The sequence below is a fragment of the Callospermophilus lateralis genome, chromosome 8 (genome assembly GCF_048772815.1).
Source record: "Callospermophilus lateralis isolate mCalLat2 chromosome 8, mCalLat2.hap1, whole genome shotgun sequence".
NCBI lineage: Eukaryota > Metazoa > Chordata > Mammalia > Rodentia > Sciuridae > Callospermophilus > Callospermophilus lateralis.
In genome coordinates, this window is record NC_135312.1 from 67,780,317 (window position 1) to 67,800,395 (window position 20,079).

The window sequence follows — 20,079 nt, forward strand, 5'->3', positions numbered from 1 at the left end:
AGAGCTTATCCTTTATTTTATTTTTCAATCAAGCAAAGAGTTTGGAAATTCAGTTTGGAAGATAATTTATAAACTACCATAGGGAAGAGTTTTTCACATTGTAATCCTGGTTATCTCTATCAGAATCACCTATGATGCTTTTGAAAAACAAAATTTTAAGGCCCTTTCCCCAATCAAATCCAAAAAAATCATCATGCCTGGGTGTGGGGCTTACATGATTCCAAAACACTCCTGTGACATTTAAGCATATCTGAGTCTGAGAATCACTGGTTAAGGGAAGGGGAAAAAAGGATTACCAACTTCACGTGTGTCATTCATATTCATATTTACAGTCTTCTTTCTCTTTTTTTTCTTTATCTCTCTACCTGTTCCCCACAATCTATAGAAGCTGAAAGCAAGATGAATTAAGTGCATTAAATATCAGGTGTTTTAGGGATTAAAATATTTGGGAATACCCACAAAATGATTGATATTCATAGTAACCACCAATCCTTTTGTCTCAACTTACTTGCTGCTTGGATTTTTGATGAAGCCAGTGTTTATGAAATTAGGACAAAGACAGGTTGTTTTGATTCCATTTTTTTCAAAGGCATTCAGTTCTTCAGTCAAAGCTCCATGAAATCCAACAGCAGCAAATTTACTTGAACTGAAAATAAACAGAGAATGTTTGCAAGCTAATTCATCAACACTGACATGTCCTCTTACTTTAGACACCTGTTTTCCTTAGTTGAGTATGGTCCTGCATCTCAGGCCCAGTGCAGACCTAAGGAATCAGCATCTGCATTTTATAAGATGCTCAGGTAAATTTGAAGGTAATATTGAAGCCAAAGAAACACTGATATCACAGTATCACTCATCAGAGTCAGAATTCAGTGTGTTAAATGGGTTGACAGGAAAATTGGTACAATGTTTATTTGTGGTGTTGCTGTTTCATAGAATCCAAAGTCACTACAAGCTGCTTCTTATTATAAAATGTTCATGAAATTCACTAGAAACTTTCCCTTTGTAAACCCTATTCTTTTTTTAAGTCATCACTTGACTTCCTTAAAGAGGCCTTTCCTGACCCCTAAACTGTTTGTTAATGACAGTGTAGTCTTCGTTTTCCATGATAGTCTCAGATTTGTAACTAAACATTCATTTGGGACTGAGTGTTTTAACATTTGCCTCCCATAACTTTATTATAAGCTCTGTGACTGTGTTGGTCATCAATGAATCTCCAAAGAAGCACAGTGCTTTGCTCTTAGTAGGTACTTAAATAAATGAATCTCAGGGCAAAGAAATCTTATAATAGTGCTTTCATTTGGAAATAGTAGTGAAATTATTGTAAATGAACATTATTTTTCCAAATAGGTTTTTAAAATAGCTTTACTGAAGCTGGGTATGGTGATGCACATCTGTAATCCCAGCAACTTGGGAGGCTGAGGCAGGAGGATCGCGAGTTCAAAGCCAGCCTCAGCCATTTGGCCAGGCCTTGAGCAACTCAGTGAGATCCTGTATCTAATAAAATATATATTTTTTTAAAAGGCTGGGGGATGTGGCTCAGTGTTTAACACCTCTGGGTTTAATCCCTGGTTTAAAAAAAATAACTTTATAGAAAAATAAATTCATTTATCATGAAATTAATTCACTTAATGGGTACAAAATTCAGTGGTATTTGTATATAATATTAGCAATTTAAAAATTATGATATGGATAACATAAAAAAGAATATAGTTCAGTGATAATAATTTCCCATTTTTTTTTTAACTTGGGGCATTCAACCACTAAGCCATGCCTCTAGGCCTATATTGTATTTTATTTAGAGACAGGGTCTCACTGAGTTGCTAGGTGCCTCGCCATTGCTAAAACTGGCTTTTTTTTTTTTTTTGTAGATGGACATGATACCTTTTGTTTTATTTATTTATTTATATTTTTTAAATATTTATTTTTTTACGTGTAGACGGACACAACACAATATCTTTATTTTTCGGTGGTGCTGAGGATTAAACCCAGTGCCTCAACACGTGCTAGGCAAGCGCTCTAACACTGAGCTATAACTGCAGCCCAGTTGAGGCTGGCTTTGAATCTGCTATCCTCCTGCCTCAGCCTTCCTAGTTGCTGAGATAACAGGTGTGCACCGCCCACAGGACTCAGTTTTGCTGAGTCCTCTTGCACTGGTAACTTTCATATGTCCCAGACTGGGTAATTGGCTATCTGACTTAACAAAATACATAGCCAGTTAATTGTTTTCTTCTGAAAATCAAAGTTATCTGAGAACAAAATACTTAGCAAGCATTAAAAATACATTTTTGCACATCTGCCACGAGAAGTAGAGAACAGAGGGTGCAGTTCAAAGACAACTCTTTACTTTTACTTGGGAAATTTCTGTAAACATGTAACTATACCTTGATAACCAAGATCTTCCTGTATATTCAAAATCATGTAATAGTATTGCTAGGAAACAAATGTTCACTGATCCTCGTTTATATGTGTGTGTTGTAGAGCAATGTACCTCCTAGTTTCATTCCAAATAAATAAATGTAGTCATAAAAAATATGTTTTCGAATGTAATACAAAGATTGACTTTCCCTACCATGAATCCAGTTCTATCATCTTGTGTTTTTTTTTTTTTTTAAAGAGAGAGAGAATTTTAATATTTATTTTTTAGTTTTCGGCGGACACAACATCTTTGTTTGTATGTGGTGCTGAGGATAGAACCCGGGCCGCACGCATGCCAGGCGAGCGCGCTACCGCTTGAGCCACATCCCCAGCCCTCATCTTGTGTATTTTCACATTAATCATTAAAACTGTTGACCATGACTCCAAAAAGAAACTGAAATATTTTTTCTAAGAGAGATTATTAGGGTTGCAATAGATTCTACTGCTGTGGCAACTCAGGACAGTTATAGACGAGGGCTATACTATATGAGAAAAAAATCAGGTAAATCTGTTTTTCCTCATTTCATTATAATAATCAGGAGCCAGAGCATATATACTTAGTTCCATGGGAGCAAATTATTCTGGAACCTAAGTTGAGAGGTGAGACCTTACTGTTTTGTGTGTAAACAAGAGAATGGAATTTAAACATGATACCAACAGACACCCTTCTGTGACTGAACACCTGCAGGAGTCCAGATTCTATACTAAGTGCACAGAATTATATGATTTAACTGTAATCATCCTGATGATTAGATGCTGTTTATATCCTGTTTTATTGGTGAGGAAAATGAAGCACAGAAAAGCTAAGCAATTTGCTTAAGACTGCACAGCTAGTAACTGATTGAGTCAATAATCAAAATATCATCATTCTTTAATAACCCTATTCTGGAAACAATCCAAATGTACATAATATAAGACTATACAGCCGTAAAAGTGATCAAACAATAGTTAACAATAGCAACAGAGAGAAATCTCCCAAATACAGTGTTATTCCACGTATATAAAAATTTAAGAATAAGCAAAATCAATCTGTGGTGCTACAAGTCAATACAGTCACTTTAAAGAAGGCAAGAAGCACTGTGATTGGGAAGAGTTCCTAGAGAAGCTTCTGGGGTGTGGTATATTCTGCTTTTTGATTTGCATGCTGGTTAAGGGGATATATACACTTTGCAATATATACTGCTGTATACTTGGGATTTCTTCATTTCTTACAACTATGTTCTACGTTTAAATTTAAAAGTTTTATGTTTAAAAGCAGTGTCTCTGTTTAATTACCCAGTTGTTAAAAACAACATCTGATAAATATTGATTTCTGGCTGGCAGAAATCTTCAGTATCTCTGCAAAACTTCTATCATCTATCAGATGCTTATCCAAAAAACAGAGCCAAATCAATGCTGACCTGTTAGCTCAAATGACACCCTTGTGTGAATTTTAAAAAGCCATTTCTCTTCTCAAGCTATTTCATTGCCATCTGCTTGAGAAATCATTCATTTGACAGTATTAAAAGTTCTATTTGCTAAAATATAAAAACAGTCAAGAACTAGCAGGCTCACCCGGCTACTATAGTGGCCTCAACGATCAAGTCTTTACAGCCCATTTGGGCCCACAATTACTATGACTGACCTGCTATAGAAAATTCTTCAGTTATTACAATGATTTTTTTTAATGAATAATCATTCAATTGTTAAACTCCATTGTTAGAAGACTTTCAATATTTAGAATCCCCAATACACACACACATACATTCTCTGTTATACTGTTTTGCATCTACAAAATTTTATCCATTTTTATTCATATTAAAGTTATTAATATTAATTTTATTCTTGGTACAGAAATATTATTGTTTTGTATAATGCCCTGCTGCTAAGAGGGATGAAAAATGCTTTAAGTGGTTTGTTTATAACTGGATAAATTCCGTACAGCCTTTTCTACAATAGTTCTCTAGTTGAAATACAGAAAGCAATTAATAGTTGATAATGCTGTTACACAAGACACCATCCAACTCTATTTTAGCAATTTCAAGTCTATTTTGATAAAGGCGGTCCTCATTAAACAGGGTAAAATATCTCACACAAGTTAAGTATAGGAACCAATGAAGAAAACATGTGCTAACATACCAATAAGCCAGTAAGAAGGGAACCCCAACTAGCCCAGCTGCTGAAGCCACAGTGACAATGTGACCATGATTATTCTTCATCATCGATGGGAGAAATGCCTTTGTAGTCTAGAAAGAGTTTTTATTAAGAGAGGAAAAAAAAATATTGTATTTTTGATTTGCAGACTCATTAGGAATATTTTGAAACAAAGGTATATATTTTAAACATTGTTCCTAATATGAATAAAAAACCTAAACTGTCAAATGCGGTGACATAAGACAAGTGGATGGGATACCCACATTAGAAAAACTAAGCAAAACAAAGATAGGAAAGCTCTAAGAATCCACCTCATCTAAATGGTTAACTTTTTATATCCATGATCCTCCACCTCTTATCATTGATGTCTTCTACTCATATATTAAATTGGGACAATAATCTAAAATTATCAAAAGAATTTACACTTAATGTGAAATTGTTAGAAAACAAGTAAGTTATATCAGCAAAATATTGAAGTAAAGAGCAATCATCCAGTGATAACTAAACAATTCACGTACTAAACATTTATTGAGTACCTACTATATGCAGGAAATGCAGAAACAAGACAATATTCTACATTTTAACAAACATAAAAATACAAATGAAAACATTAGTAATCTGGGAATAATAATATAAAATAATACTGCAATTTCACTAACCCCAATATTCTTTTGCTATGCATCATCCTGAACTCACACCCAAGAAATCTTTGAGGAAACGTTTTATGAACTAGCTAATCAGGAACTATTTGGAGATTTTAGAAACATGAAGTGTATATAAGATTTAAGACCTTATGAACAGTGAGGTTTAGGATAAAGTTTATAATTTTTAGTCCAGGAAATAATATGAGAATCTGGAAGCAATGGATTCGTCTTTACAGAACCACAGAGTGACTCAGATGGTCTCTGTTCTTTCTTTATTTCTCAACAATTACATGAAAATGTAAAAACCTAGCTGAGAATTAGAATACACACAACATCTGAAGTTTATAATTATTTTATTATTATTATTATTATTATTATTAGGAGAATTATAGGTAGAATTTATTCATAGCATGAAAAATGAATTCTCTGTATAATGTTATCTCTAGTACCTAAACAAAATTTTAACATGAACTTAATACTTTTTTTCCTCAGTGGTGGGGACTGAACCCATGTCCTTGAGCATGCTAGGTAAGAGCTCTACCACTGACTTATACCATCAGTTCTTGATTTCATACTTTCTTATATTTGCTAAAAGCTCCACTTTAAACTTAGTCTTTGGAGTTTTCAAAATGGAATGTTTTGTAAAACAAATCATACTCACCCAAAAATGTGCAAGTGTATTGACTGCAAAGGTCTTTTCAATTTGAGGGTCTTGTGTAGAAAACAAATCTGAAGTGTAGACTACACCAGCATTATTTACTAAAATACTAATATCTCCAATTTCTGTCTTCACCTTTAAAAATAAGAAAAATACATCCATTGAGAGGTAAATGTATAAGTCTGCATGTAATCACTATTCAAGGAGTATATTTTTTCACTGTATGTGGAAAAAAAGGTTTGTCATCCACGTGCAAACATGAAAACAAAAAGAAAAAAAGCTTTTTATTTTAGACACCTATACTCAAAACAGCTCTGCCAACCAGTCTACTAGGTAGAAATTTTCTTTTGCAACTTAGTCTCTTGACTTTGTACTATTGATTAGAGCTCAAGAAGCAATTGGCTAAGCAGTATTTATTTTTTAAACATGATTGCAAATGGTAAGCCCCCAAAAGTTAAATTTATTGGCAAATTCTGAGACTTCTATGGAGAATTATGTAAAATTGACTATACTATTAAGCTGGCAACATAGTTACTTCTTTCTTTGTATTTATGTTCAGGGTCACTCTATTCTATTGCTTATCAGCTTAAGTGGCAGTAGGCTTAGGGGTGAAGTGTGGGGTAACTTTGGTCAGCCTTGAGTTGAGTCCTGGCTTTTCTACTATCTGAACTTTGATCATGTTATTTAATCTCTCAAAACTTCAATTGATTCTCTTAAAATAGAGATAATAATATGGTTTGCTTGTGAATTATTTTTTGTTTTCTTTTGTTTTTTTGTGGTGCTGGGGATTGAACCCATGGCCTTGTGCATGCAAGGCAAATACTCTACCAATTGAGCTATAAAACCAGTCCTTGCTTGGTTTTTTATGGGAAAAATGAAATAATGCATGTAAAGGCGCTAGTACTCTCTGATATACATAGAGAATTGCTACTGTTATCACTATTATTATTCTTATTTTGGTCCTGAGGATTGAACCCAAGGGTGCTTAACCACTAAGCTACATCCCAGTCCTTTTTTTTATATTTTATTTACAGATAGAGTCTCGGGCTGGGGATGTGGCTCCAGCAGTGGCATGCTGGCCTGGCATGCGTGCGGCCCGGGTTTGATCCTCAGCACCACATACAAACAAGGATGTTGTGTCCGCCGAAAAGCTGAAAAATAAATATTAAAATTCTCTCTCTCTCTTAAAAAAAAAAAAGAGAGAGATAGTCTCGATGAGTTGCTTAGGGCCTTGCTAAGTTGCTAATGCTGGTTTCCAATTCACAATCCTCTTGCCTTAGCCTCCCAAGCAGCTGCAATTACAAGCATGCACCACCAAGCCTGGAATTAATATTATATATCATTATTACAGACTTATTTATACCTATGTGCATGGAACATGTTTGAAGATTCTTGCCCATCTGAGGTATCTATGAGAGTACTTTATATGAAAATACAAATATGATGTAAATAATGTAAGAACTATGCATGCTTTCCTAACATGCATGTGTGGTACATGTATGTGTTTTCTTTTGATAATTAAATCTCTACTTTGGTATTTATTCAGAAGGAAAAACACTTGAGAGATTAAAGTGATCATGTGCAAGTCCAGAAAATAATATGAGAATCTGAAAGCAATGGATTCATCTTTACAGAACCACAGAGGTGACTCAGATGGTTTTCACAGCTATCTAGGTAAAATGATTTCAGATGGGGAAACATAAGCAAAAGAACAGAGCTAGCTGCAAAGAACAACAGAAGGGATCCTTTGAACTATAAAGATATTTGTATTCAATAGGGAAGAATTACAGATAATGCAATTTTTTCTTCAAAATAATAGGTATATATTCTGGACTTTCATATCATCAGTAACAGTTCCTTTAAATAAGAAAGATTATAGAATCTTTTTTTAAGAGAGAGAGAGAAAAAGAGAAGAGAGAGAGAGAGAGAGAATTTTTTAATATTTATTTTTCAGTTTTTGGTGGACATAACATTTTTATTTTATTTTTTATGTGGTGCTGAGGATCGAACCCAGCGCCCTGCGTGCCAGGCGAGTGCGTTACCGGCTGAGCCACATCCCCAGCCCAAGAAAGATTATAGAATCTTAATGCTTAAGCTCTACTTTTCATAAGACCAGGGTGCCAAGGGCTATCAATGCAAGGTTATCTTATATGATATTTTTTACATTTCTTTGAGTAACTAAGATTTTTGGTTGAATAGACTCTAGCGTCATAATGAGTTTTGCTATATAACATATTTCAAATAAAAGCTAGCTTCTATGAATGGTTAGAGAAAATGCTATGGTGTGTTTGGGTCTGAGGAAAAGGTGGTAGCAAAACACCTATTAGAAGTTTTCACTTTGTTACGCATTTAACATGATTTCATTATTTATCTCATGTGATTCTCATAATAATTCTATGAGGCAGCAACTCTTGTATGTACACTTTAAAGATTGAGAAACAAGAAACATAGAAGGACTGAATTTCTTACTCAAGGTTCCATGGCTATTAAAGGGTGGGGTTGGGATGCTCCCATATCTGTCTAATCTCAGAGACCAAGATAAGACACCTCAAACAGAGAGAAAGCATGGAGGCAAAGGTCCATCAATGCAGAAGGCTCACCCTACACCACTAAATCTCATCAGGTTTTATTTAAATTAGTTAAGTGTCAAGCTAAGTTATTTGGGCCTTGATCAGCACCAATTGTACCTATGTCCATATCTCTAGAACAATATAAAAACTGTTCAGAATGATGCCCCCAAATTATCAAGAAAGCCAGGATGTTTTATGTTGTTGAACTGATGAAACTGTTATAATGTTATAAGATATTAATTCCTATTTCATATTACCAAACATTATCATATTTCCCCGATACTCCTGAATCTTTTCATCATTACTATTAACTCTTCAGGATAGGACTGTCTTGTTTGCACATTTCATAATAAAGAAAGCAAGTCCAGAGTTTGTTTAGTGATTTCAAATGGCCTAATACCCAGATTGCTATATTAATTAGCTACTTCAAAACGTCTGATCATATGTCCTTTGTATACTCTGTTTAAGTACACAGGCTTAGAACAATTTCAATAAAAACATCATAGTTAAATTAGCTGGAATGGGCTAAAATAATAAAATTATTTTTTCCCAGAACAGCCTAGTCCAAGATGAATGTGGAAACAAATGTTTTCCATTTAGGTAACTAAAGATGTTGGGCTAGTAGATTCTTCTAGCAATATCTAACAACAAAATTATATAGATCATGTCCTGGGACAGCTACTATAAGTACTCAAAGTACTTTGCATTGTTAATGCATTTAATTTTCATTAATAACCAAATGAAGTAGGCACTGCGGTAATCCCCATTTTATAGTCAGTAAAATCAGATCAGATATAGAGGTTAAGAAATGTGTGCACAGTCATATAGTTGGCATTAACTGAAGATCAGAATTTGAACCTGCCAGTCTAGCTCCAGAGGCTATGGTCTTAACTATGCAACATGAGCTTCTGTGGGAAGGATAATCATTATTTATTCCAGCTTTCTAATCCAATTTTTTAGGGTTAAAAAAAGAGCTTCAGGAGATATCCAAGGATATTTCCTTGATAAGAATCATGGACTAGGTGGGTGTGTAGGGTACACAACATGTAGTTTCCTGGGTCCTGCCCTAGACCTAGTGGAAGAAAACCTCTGGGGCTCGGTCCCAAGGATGTAGATATATTTTTAAAATTTACTTATTTATTTATTCTGATTAGGTATATATGACAGCAGAATGCATTTTGATTCATTTTACACAAATGGAGCACAACTTTTCATTTCTGTGGTTATATACAATGTAGTGTCACACCATATATACAGTCATACATGTACCTAGGGTAATGATGTCCATCTCATTCTATCCTCTGTCCTGCCCACATTCCCCCCTCTCTGCCCCCTCTTTGCCTAATCAAAGTTCCTCCATTCTTACCACTCCCCACATTATGGGTCAGCATTCACTTATCAGAGAGAACATTCGGCCTCTGGTTTTTTGGGGACTGGCTTACTTCGTTTACCATAATAATCTCCAACTCTATCCATTTACCTGCAAATGCCATAATTTTCTTCTCTTTTAATACTGAGTAATATTCCATTGTGTATATATACCACCATTTCTTTATCCATTCATCTATTTAAAGGCATATAGGTTGGTTCTACAGTTTAAATCTTGTGAATTGAGCTTGAGCTGCTATAAGCATTGATGAGGCTGCATCACTATGGTATGCTGATTTTAAGTCCTTTCGGTATAGACGGAGGAGTGGGATAGCTAGGTCAAATGATGGTTCCATTCTAAGTTTTCTAAGGAATCTCCATACTGCTTTCCATATTGGTTACACCAATTTGCAGTGCCACCAGTAATGTATGAGTGTACCTTTTCCCCCCACATCCTCACCAACACTTGTTGTTGTTTGTATTCTTGATAACTGCCATTCTGACTGGAGTGAGATGAAATCTAAGAGTAGTTTTTGCAATTTATATGCACTAATTATAATAAAAATAGGTTTTAAGAGTGTAAAAAAAAGAGTAGTTTTCATCTGCATTTCTCTAACTACTAGATACATTGAACATTTTTTCTTGTATTTGTTGATCAATTGTATTTCTTCTTCTGAGAAGTATCTGTTCAGTTCCTTAGCCCATATATTGACTTGGTTATTTATTTTTTTGGTGTTAAGTTTTTTGAGTTCTTTATATATCCTGGAAATTAGTACTCTACCTGATATGCATGTAGTAAAGATGTTCTCCCACTCTGTGGGCTCTCTCTTCACATTATTGATTGTTTCCTTTGCTGAGAAGAAGCTTTTTAGTTTGAATCCATATCCCATTTATTAATTATAAGGACATATATTTTTAACAAGCTCCCTGGAAGGCTCTGCAACATACTAACATCTGTGCATATCAGCTCTAGAGACTAATTCTGGGTCTAGCCAACTGCATAGTATTGGAAAAATTATAATATTTCCCAATTACCTTGTCAGTATCATCTCCAAAATACCTCCTAGCTCTAACATGGTGTGCTTCTAACTAAATATAAAATTTTACCTTGTTTGCAGAGTTATAAACATCTTCTCGGTTACTGCAGTCTACTACAAAGGAATGAGCCTGGGCACCCAGTTTTCTGCATTCAGCTGCCGTTTCCTCTATGCCATACTAGAAAAAGCAACAAAAAGGCAAGAGAACAAAATAACAAATGACATGAACATTTATGTCAGCAGATGAAAAAAAGGGGGGGCCAAGAAAATCTCAAAATAAAAGGTTAATTATTTAAACTAACTTCACCTAAAAAAAAAAACCCCAAAACAAACAAAAAACTCTCATTACATTGTCCCTAGTTTTTCCGACCATTTGTCACAAATTCTGCTACTATCAGCCAGATCTGACAAGCCTCCATCATATTTGATTGTCAAAATACTGTCTTCACTTGCTCTTTTTATTTCTTTTCCTCCTCATTCTTTTAATCCAGTGGCTGGAGAATCCTCTTCAACAGAAATTGGCTCAACACCTTCTACCGCCTTCCCAGAGTAAAAACCAAAATGTACACAGTAGTTTCCAGGAAACTTTATGACCTGGAGCTTCTGTCCTTCCATCTCTAGAACAGCATGTCCCATAGATATAATGGGAGCCATGAATGTGATTTTAATATTTCAATAAGCATGATACAAAAATAAAATTTAACTTACCAGTATATTTATTTGGATCAATTGAACAATTTGTCTCTCAGATGCCTTCTGTTGAAGAACTGTCCCTGAATAGTTGTACTAAAGCATACTAAAGCCAAAAGTCAACATCATACTAATTAACAGAAAATTGTTCTAATAAATTCAGTAAAAGAAAACATCAGATCAGTTAACAAGGAATTGCTCTGATACATACAGTAAAGGAGAATTAAAGATATTATTTCCAAATGGATTACACCATATAATTTAGCCAAATATGAGTCAAACACTTCATGATAAATTCCTCTCGTGGTCTTATACTTTGTTTTACTTTTGTTCCAGTGAGACTTAATGTTTTGGGTATGCATCCCAAGAAATGACACAAAATGAAAGTTGGTATCATTGTGCTTAACCTGAACATTTCAGGAAGTTAAGGAGAGGCTGAATGTGTAATTCAAACTCAGGTCATGAATCAGTAAGGGTCAAACCAGGCAGAACTATGCATTACAAAACAGGCAGCAAAGTTTGGTCAGAACCAGTTCCAACAATATCTAAAAGCCCAAGAGCTTGTTGATGTGTAGTTTCTGTAACTCACAAGGTTGTGGGATTTGACCCAGGGACAAATTGTTCAACTGATCTTTCATTTAGCCCAATATATCCATATTACTATCATTTCAACATATAAAAATGACTACATTGTTTTTCACACCAAATCCTTAAAATCAAATGGGTTATTTCCATCCACAGCACATTTCAATTCAGAAATAGCCATATTTCAAATGCTCAACAGCCACAAGGGGCTGATAGCTATGACCTATTCTTCTACTTGATAGCTGAGATCTACATCTTTTACTTCTCTCGCTTCCCTCACTCTGTCCCAGGCTTTGCATTTGCTGATCTCCCTTTACAGAGAGAGCAGAGGGTTCACTGTTTTCTCAGCATCTTCTGGTCTTAATTGTCTCCATCTTTTTTCTTTCAGTTTTTTTTTTTTTTCTTTTTTGGGGGGTGGGGTACCAAAAATGAGCCTGGGCACCCAGGGCACTTGAAAACAGAGCCACATCCCCAGCCCTATTTTGTATTTAATTTAGAGACAGGGTGTCACTGAGTTGCTTAGTGCCTCACTTTTGCTGACGCTGGCTTTGAACTTTCTATCCTTCTGCCTTAGTCTCCTGAGGATGGTGTTTCTGGCCACCAGGTGCCTTCTAGAAAGACTTTTGGGTCCTCTTTTCTTCCTTAAGCTCATGCTTACACTTGTTCTGGGTAAAAAATTACATTGGAATTCTTTTTTCCTTTTTATTGTTTTTGTTAAAGATTATTCTAAACATTACTCTTGCCAATAACTATAGTAATGTTGCTTTATGTTGGATATAATCTTTTAATTCATTTATCTCAGTAACTGCAAACAGGATGCAATAGGTACAAGCTTCTTAATCTTTTAATACCCTAATACTTTTTCTATATGACTAAGATTTAAGATCAGTGAAATCAAGTTCAGAAGAAGATCACAAATGATTTTCAGGGCAAAAGTGAAGATCCATTTACAACACTCATTTAGCCATGGGAGGTAATTGAAAAATCATATCCTCTAGGTATTCATCCTGGGATCATAAACATATTAATTCATGCCCCTCTCATCTGTAAAATGGCAATGTTAAGTTTTTTCCATCTTCTTTACAGAGATGTTGTAAAGGTGTTTGCCAGCAAAATGTAGCCATGTCCACAGATTAAAGGTACCAGAAAGGAAAACATAGTAAGCACTATTACCTTATTGATATCCCAGAGAACCAGTTTGCTTTTAAGTTTGGCAAATTCATAGGCAGTCAGCCTCCCAATTCCATGTCCAGCTCCAGTAATCAGGACGATTTCTCCGGTGACTGATTTTCTTTTTTTAGGAATAAAAAGCTTGACAAAAGATTGTAAATAGAAAATGAACAGTAAGGGCAGAAGCAGGACTAACTCCACAAGGAAATTCATCTTTTTCTGTTGCTGTGAGCTTTGGTTATGTTTTCTTTTACCAAACAGTCTAAACGGCTTTGGAGAGCTGAGTGGTCAAAGATCGGAGTAAAAGCTAGAACAAGGAAGAGCTCCTTTACAAAAGAAAACAACCCTGAAACCGTTCCTTCCGCTGGGCTGGGCTTTGTTAGGTTTTTTGCAATTGGCTCGGGCTGCTGTGCGGAGCGACAGCGCGCTGGCTCAGAAATCTGGGAGGGACCTGGTCCACACCAAGCAGAGCTTCCTAGTTCTCAGCCGCAGGGCACCAACCAACTATGCAGCCTGCGGCGTTCGTAGCCTTTTATCCACTTCCTCCCTGTCTCCTGCGCGGACCTCTGACCGCCAAGGGTTAGTTGCCTTCGTGTTTTCCTAAATTTGATTAAGTTTGGTAAATCCAGGCTGTTAAAAATACATAAATAAATAAATGTGTTTTCCAGCATGCTTCTTTGGAAGTTGACAGTTTTTTTAACTCTAGATAAAGGATGTAAATGTAAAATTATAGGTTAAAGGACATGGTCCTGCTTCTGACCTAGAAGTGACTCTACAGCACATTTAGTTTGAATTAAGACAGAGGAAACTGTCCTTTCAAGGACAGCCATAATCAAGTTTTAGGAAAGTGTTTTATCATATTAAAGGGGACCATTTCCCTAAGAAAAAACAATATATTTATTTGACTAACCATTTTCCACTTGACCCATTATTATTTGGAAACAACAACAAAATATTTACTCCGCGGTAGTAATTGTATCTTTACATAGATTAATAAATTGTTGTGTCCAAAATGCATAATAAAATAGGAAGAATATAATTTTAGCCGAAATTGCCTACGTAATTTTATATATATATATATATATATATATATATATATATGAACCAAATATGACTATTCCATATGTTAACTGGTGATTTTGAGAAACTGATCCATTTTTGAAAGTAAATAAATAACAGCAGTTTCCACCTCAAGGCCTGTCCTAAGGAAGGGGGCGTGACCCTGGTCCTGGAAAAAACCCACAGAGCACTCCTAGGCACATACCCACCCTGCTGAGTTGTTTGTCTGTAAATAACAGGAGAGATCTGCATCAACAGGTGTCCCTGACTCATTTAAGGTAGGTGAGGACCCATAGCAACCCTCTACCAACCTCCAATCAGCATGAGACAGGGAAAATACCTGGCATGCCAGATGACCCTCCCTGTGTAGTTTTATGGTGGTTGATAACTTGTTGGGAAACCATGTAGTTCAGCATGTTCACCCCTGGGCCTAAACCAATCAATGCAAAGGAATCCCCCTCTTGTACTAACCAATCACCCCTACCCAACTTGTTCCCGCCATTGAATGTGCTTATCAATGTTAAGAATTTTTGTTTGATTTTCCCGCGGTGTGTGATGATTTGCTGTGTGATGTTGTGATGCATAGAGTATCTCCCCAAATCCTACAAAATCTCACTGAACAAAGGGCCGGAACTCACTCCCTTGGACCCCTGTGTTGGAAATGGTTGTGAGTCCAGACTCGAGCTTGCAATAAAGACTCTTGTGTGATTGCATCGGATTCAGCTCCTGAAGATCTATTGGGGTCCCACGAATCTGGCATTACAATTTAAAATTAAAAACAGCCCGGACTCCCTGCCAAGCCTATAATCCCAGTGACTGGGGAAAACGAGGCAGGTGGATTACAAATTTGAGGTTATCCTAAGCAATTTGGCAAGACCCTGAGCTACTTAGTGAGACCCCGTCTCAAAATAAAAAAAAATTAAAGTGTTTCCGGTGGTAAAGCACTCATGGGTTCAATCTCCAGTACCAAAAAAAAAAAAAAAGAAAAGGAAGAAAAAAAAGGAAGAAATGAATTAAAAACTAAATATATCCTAGTGAGTAGGATATATATATTCTCTAAAGAGAATGTGTAAGTAAGGCTTGTATGCAGTAAGAGCTTAATAGCTTTCTGTTATTTGCATTTGTTTTTTCAATTCAGTTCTTGACAGTAATTGAATTTGGGCCTTGGGTAAGATGCTCTACTTTTGCAGAGGAGACTTTTGTGGCCAATGAATGATCACAGAAAATTGAAATTCACAAATAGTTCATATCCACTTCTTCTTACTTAGATGGGGATGCAGATTAAGGGATAGTAACAGTCCCACCAATTCTGATATCTACTGTTAGGTCAATGGCAGTGACTTAGAACAAAGCAGCCCCCATGGAAAAGAAACATCAATCAGGCGCTGAAAGAAATGCCTGTCAATCGGCAGGATCTCCTGACTAATGCCTGTCAATCAGCAGAACCCCTTGCCAGGCCTGGCGTTCAGCCAACTCCCCTGACCAACGGGTCAAGGGACTCTAAAAACACCTTATCCTGTCCCAAGCCCTTCCCTTCCTGCTGTAGCCCCATAAAAGTTCAGTCCGGTCAAGCTTCCACACCGTTTCTCTTCAGACCCTTCTCTTGTCCACTCTGTTGGTCTGATCCAGTTCCGCCCAGGAGTGAGTCTCAATAAAGCCTCCTTCAGCAGCCTTTTTAAATCTGCCTCCTTTGGTTGCTGCCTGCCTTGCCTGATCTTAACATCTACATTTTAATTTTTTAATATCTTTGTCAACTTTTTCATATACTCAAGTTTTAAAAGTACAAAGTCATATTGAGAGAATAGTTTCCAAAGTTTTTTTCCACATATTTTATCTCATTTAATTTTCAAAAGCCTCCTAGAAAGTAGAGAAATTTATTTATATCCCTGCTTTATAAAGGAATCAATCAGTGAAATGACTTTTAAAAAATTTCACAGTAAGTAAAAGCAAAAATGGGGTTAGATGCATGGTTAGTGATGGTCAAATATTTTTGACTCATACCTACAGGAAGAAATTACATTTTATGTGGTGATCAAGTATATTTATGCATGTTTGCTTTCATTTACATTGACTTTCATACATACTGAGGTTTAGGCTTTTCTATTTCCTATTTCATTCTATTGAAAAAATTGGCCATGCATGGTGGCTCATGCCTGTAATCCTAGTGGCTCAGGAGGCTGAGGCAGGGGGATCCTGAGTTCAAAGCCAGCCTCAGCAATTTAGTGAGGCCCTGAGCAACTCAGTGAGACTCTATCTCTAAATAAAATACAAAAAGGTCTGGAGATGTGACTCAGTAGTTGATTTCCCTGAGTTCAATTCCTGGTACCAAAAAAATAAATAAGTAAAATAAAATTGTATTAGCTGGGCATGGTGGTACATGCCTGTAATCCCAGCTACTCTGAAGGCTGAGGCAGGAGGATTGCAAGTTCTTGAAATAAAATAAAAGATCTGGTGGTGTAGCTCAGTGGTAGAGCACTTACCTAGCATATGTAAGACCCTGGATTCAATCCCCAACACTGCCAACAAACAATTTAAAAACTGTATTAAAAAGCACCAGGGAAGTTTTAACCCACTAGGTTTACCAAGGTTTCCTTGGTTTTGGGAAGAACCCAGCGTATGAAAGAAGTCATACCTGAATCTATATGTGTATGTAACTTATGCTCTGAACAGTTTCCTAGTTTGTAGAATTGAAAGATTACTGGGTTACCTACAGGATTCCCATGAAGCTCAAATTGTTAGGGGACAGACAAATTAGGATGGTGGAAACACAAGGTTAAGAGAATAATTCTATAAAATGGGCCCATTATGCTAACCCCAATATGCTTTCTTTGCCAAAAAACAATTTACCTGCTGCCTTGCCTGGCCTAAGTGAACAGGATATGCCACATTGCTCAGCAAATTACCTGGTATTCTGCAAGGAAATAACATTGTGAATGTGTAACTAATGTGATTCTGCAATTTGTATTTGGGGTAAAAATGGAAGTGCATAACTCACTTGAATCAAATGTATGAAAGATGAAAATAATAAAATAAAATAAAAAAATAAAGGCAGGAAATAACCTTGATAAAGTAACAGTGGTCCACTTCATCTTTTGAATATAGTTCTGAGGCTCATTTTTAAAAGGGACATGTTTTCCTTCTCCTTTTCTCTCTCTCCCGCTCCCTAACCTAGGGGTAAGGAACAAGATTACCCTGAGTTATCCGTGCTCCTCTGGAAGGAGATATCTGCCAGAGGATCTAGGAAGTGAATATCTCCCAAATTAACAAGTGAATCCTAACACATCATCAGGGTGCTCAGGGACCCCACTGTCAGGGCAAGCCTGGAATGTAGCCTTTGAAGAGCTCCTGATGTCAGTCAGCAGGACCCCTGGCCAGTCCTGGGGTTCAGCAGCTCCCCTGACCAACTCCAACTGGACAAGGGACTCTAAAAACACCTTTTCCTGTCTCAAGCCCTTCACAGGCTCAAGGACAGGAGTCCCCTCTGTTTCTCCTTTGCTAGCAAAGCAATAAAACAATTTTTTCTATCCTCTCAGTAATCATAAGAATAGTTTCCAGGGCTGGGGATGTGGCTCAAGCAGTAGCGCACTCGCCTGGTGTGCTTGCGGCCCGGTTCAATCCTCAGCACCACATACAAACAAAGATGTTGTGTCCGCCGAAAACTAGAAAATAAATATTGAAAAATTCTCTCTCTCTCTCTCTCTCTCTCTCTCTCTCTCTCTCTCTCTCTCTCTCTCTCTGTCCCACTCTCTCTTAAAAAAAAAAAAGAATAGTTTCCATTAAAAACTCTATTATATGAATAAAGAAATAAAGGATTAAGAGAAATTAAGCAAATTATCCAAAGTCATAGTAAAAATGGCAGCAGCGTTGAATTTAAACCTTTCCCTATCTCTCTTTCTCTCCTCCTCCTTCTCCTCCTTCTTCTTCTTTTCTCTCTCTCTCTCTCTCTCTCTCTCTCTCTCTCTCTCTCTCTCAGCTGGGGATCCAATCCAAGGCCTCACATAAACTAGGCAAGTACTCTACCACTGAGCTGTATTCTGGACCCCTGGTCCAGCACTATGGCTTTGGGCTAAGTAATCTTCAATCTCAAACTCCCTTGAAGAGTTGTATCAATATTATAAAATACTAGAACGCATTGTCTTCTCTTTCAGTGCCTTCCTCTCCATAACCAAAGGCAGCTCTGTGGACATTGTGACCCAGTTTTGACAAAGAGTTAAGTAGAAGGGAATTAGATTGTAATGATCTTGGAGATGTACCCCTCAGATTCTCCATCCAGCTGCTGTGGATGTTGATTAGGAGACAGCCTTCAAGTGGTGACCTCTTCTGGGATTGCTTTATTCGTGGAGAACTGCTGCACCTAAGGTAATTGGGAAGCAATTTCTTGAACATGGAGCAAAGGTATAGCTACTGAGAGAGGAGAAAATAGAGGAATTCAAAATAAAAATAATATGAATCTGTAAAATGCAATGAGGCAAAGTTCTTTATTATATGTTAGAACAATGGATGACTTTAGAAACTCATCCAAGAGGAAAATCTCTAGATAGCCAATACTGCTATTTATTCTGAAGAGATTATTCTGTGCCATTACCCCTGTTTTTCTTGGAATGCTTTGCAGCTGTTAGATTATGATTTGTAGGGACTAAATCCAAGTGTTTCCAATTTCTCTATTTAAAATTAAACAAAAGACTCAGGCTCTCTCTATATAATTTTCTCAAACAATCTGTTCTCTACTGCATGTTCTTATCTTGAAGATTATAGCAAATAAAGCACAGTCCCTAGTACATACTCCACTGCAATGTCAAAATGCACAAATTGTCGGGCTGGGGCTGGGGCTCAGTGGCAGAGTACTTACCTAGCATGTGTGAGGCACTGGGTTTGATCCTTATCACCACATACAAAAATAAATAAGATAAGGCATGCTGTCCATCTACAACTACAAAAGAAAAAAAAGAAAGAAAAAGAAAAGAAAAAAGCACGAATTGTCTCACTGAAAAGTAAGTGAAGATCCATTTAGAAATAGTCCTAATTAAATTTATATACTTAATTCAGTAATTAATTTGTTGAAAAAATAATTTTATCAAATTTCTTGGTCTAATTTTTAAATATTGTTTTAATTTAAACATAAAAGTTAAATCTTAATTCATAAAATAGGAGCTGGTGTTGTTGGTTCTCAGGAGAGGCCTGAATTGGGGTCTCAACAAATCAGGTCTGGTCATTTCCCCAAAAAAATCAAAAGGAAAAAGTAATAGTGAAAACCAGGAAAGGAACTTTAATCAATATAGATATTGGGAAAGCAAATGAGATCAAGTGTCTTGGTCCTATATTCTAGTACTGACATGTGCTTTAGGTTTAAATAGAGGAAGAATTGGGGCAGAGCCTGGGAGGTATGTATGATTAAACCACTTGGTCAAACTGTGGTTCTGGTTGATCATTATCTCAGTTCTAGTTCTGCTGCAGCTCCAAGTAGTACTTATTGCTTGAGGAGGCTTTGTTCATTTGTTTCACAGAATGTTTTTTTATCAGTCCTGTGATCCTTGAATTGGGAAATTTGGTTTCCAAGAGATGATTGCTTCTGCTTGGGGAGGGACATTCTCAACCTGAGGTGATTTGCCTGCAAGGCCCCATTGTTCCAGGAAGGTGTAGGGCAATGACTGGAGACTTCTAAGTGTTTCCCCAGTGGCATGGAACAGGATTTTGTAAAAGCTGGCAATTGAGTGTTCCTGCTGATCTTGAAAATATCTCAAGTTACT

At 36.5% G+C, this 20,079-nt stretch overlaps 1 protein-coding gene across 1 annotated transcript in view; it reads right to left on the reverse strand.

Annotated features, from left to right (window-relative positions):
• Hsd17b11 (hydroxysteroid 17-beta dehydrogenase 11) overlaps positions 1-13,625 on the reverse strand; it is a 28,077-nt gene extending 14,452 nt beyond the window's left edge. The window contains exons 1-5 of the mRNA XM_076864343.2: positions 13,277-13,625; positions 10,899-11,006; positions 5,857-5,988; positions 4,537-4,643; positions 509-646 (exon numbers count right to left, since the gene is read on the reverse strand). Coding sequence (XP_076720458.1) covers positions 509-646; positions 4,537-4,643; positions 5,857-5,988; positions 10,899-11,006; positions 13,277-13,486 — 695 coding nt within the window. The 5' untranslated portion in view covers positions 13,487-13,625. The remainder of the gene's footprint in view (positions 1-508; positions 647-4,536; positions 4,644-5,856; positions 5,989-10,898; positions 11,007-13,276) is intronic.
• Positions 13,626-20,079: the final 6,454 nt, after the last annotated feature.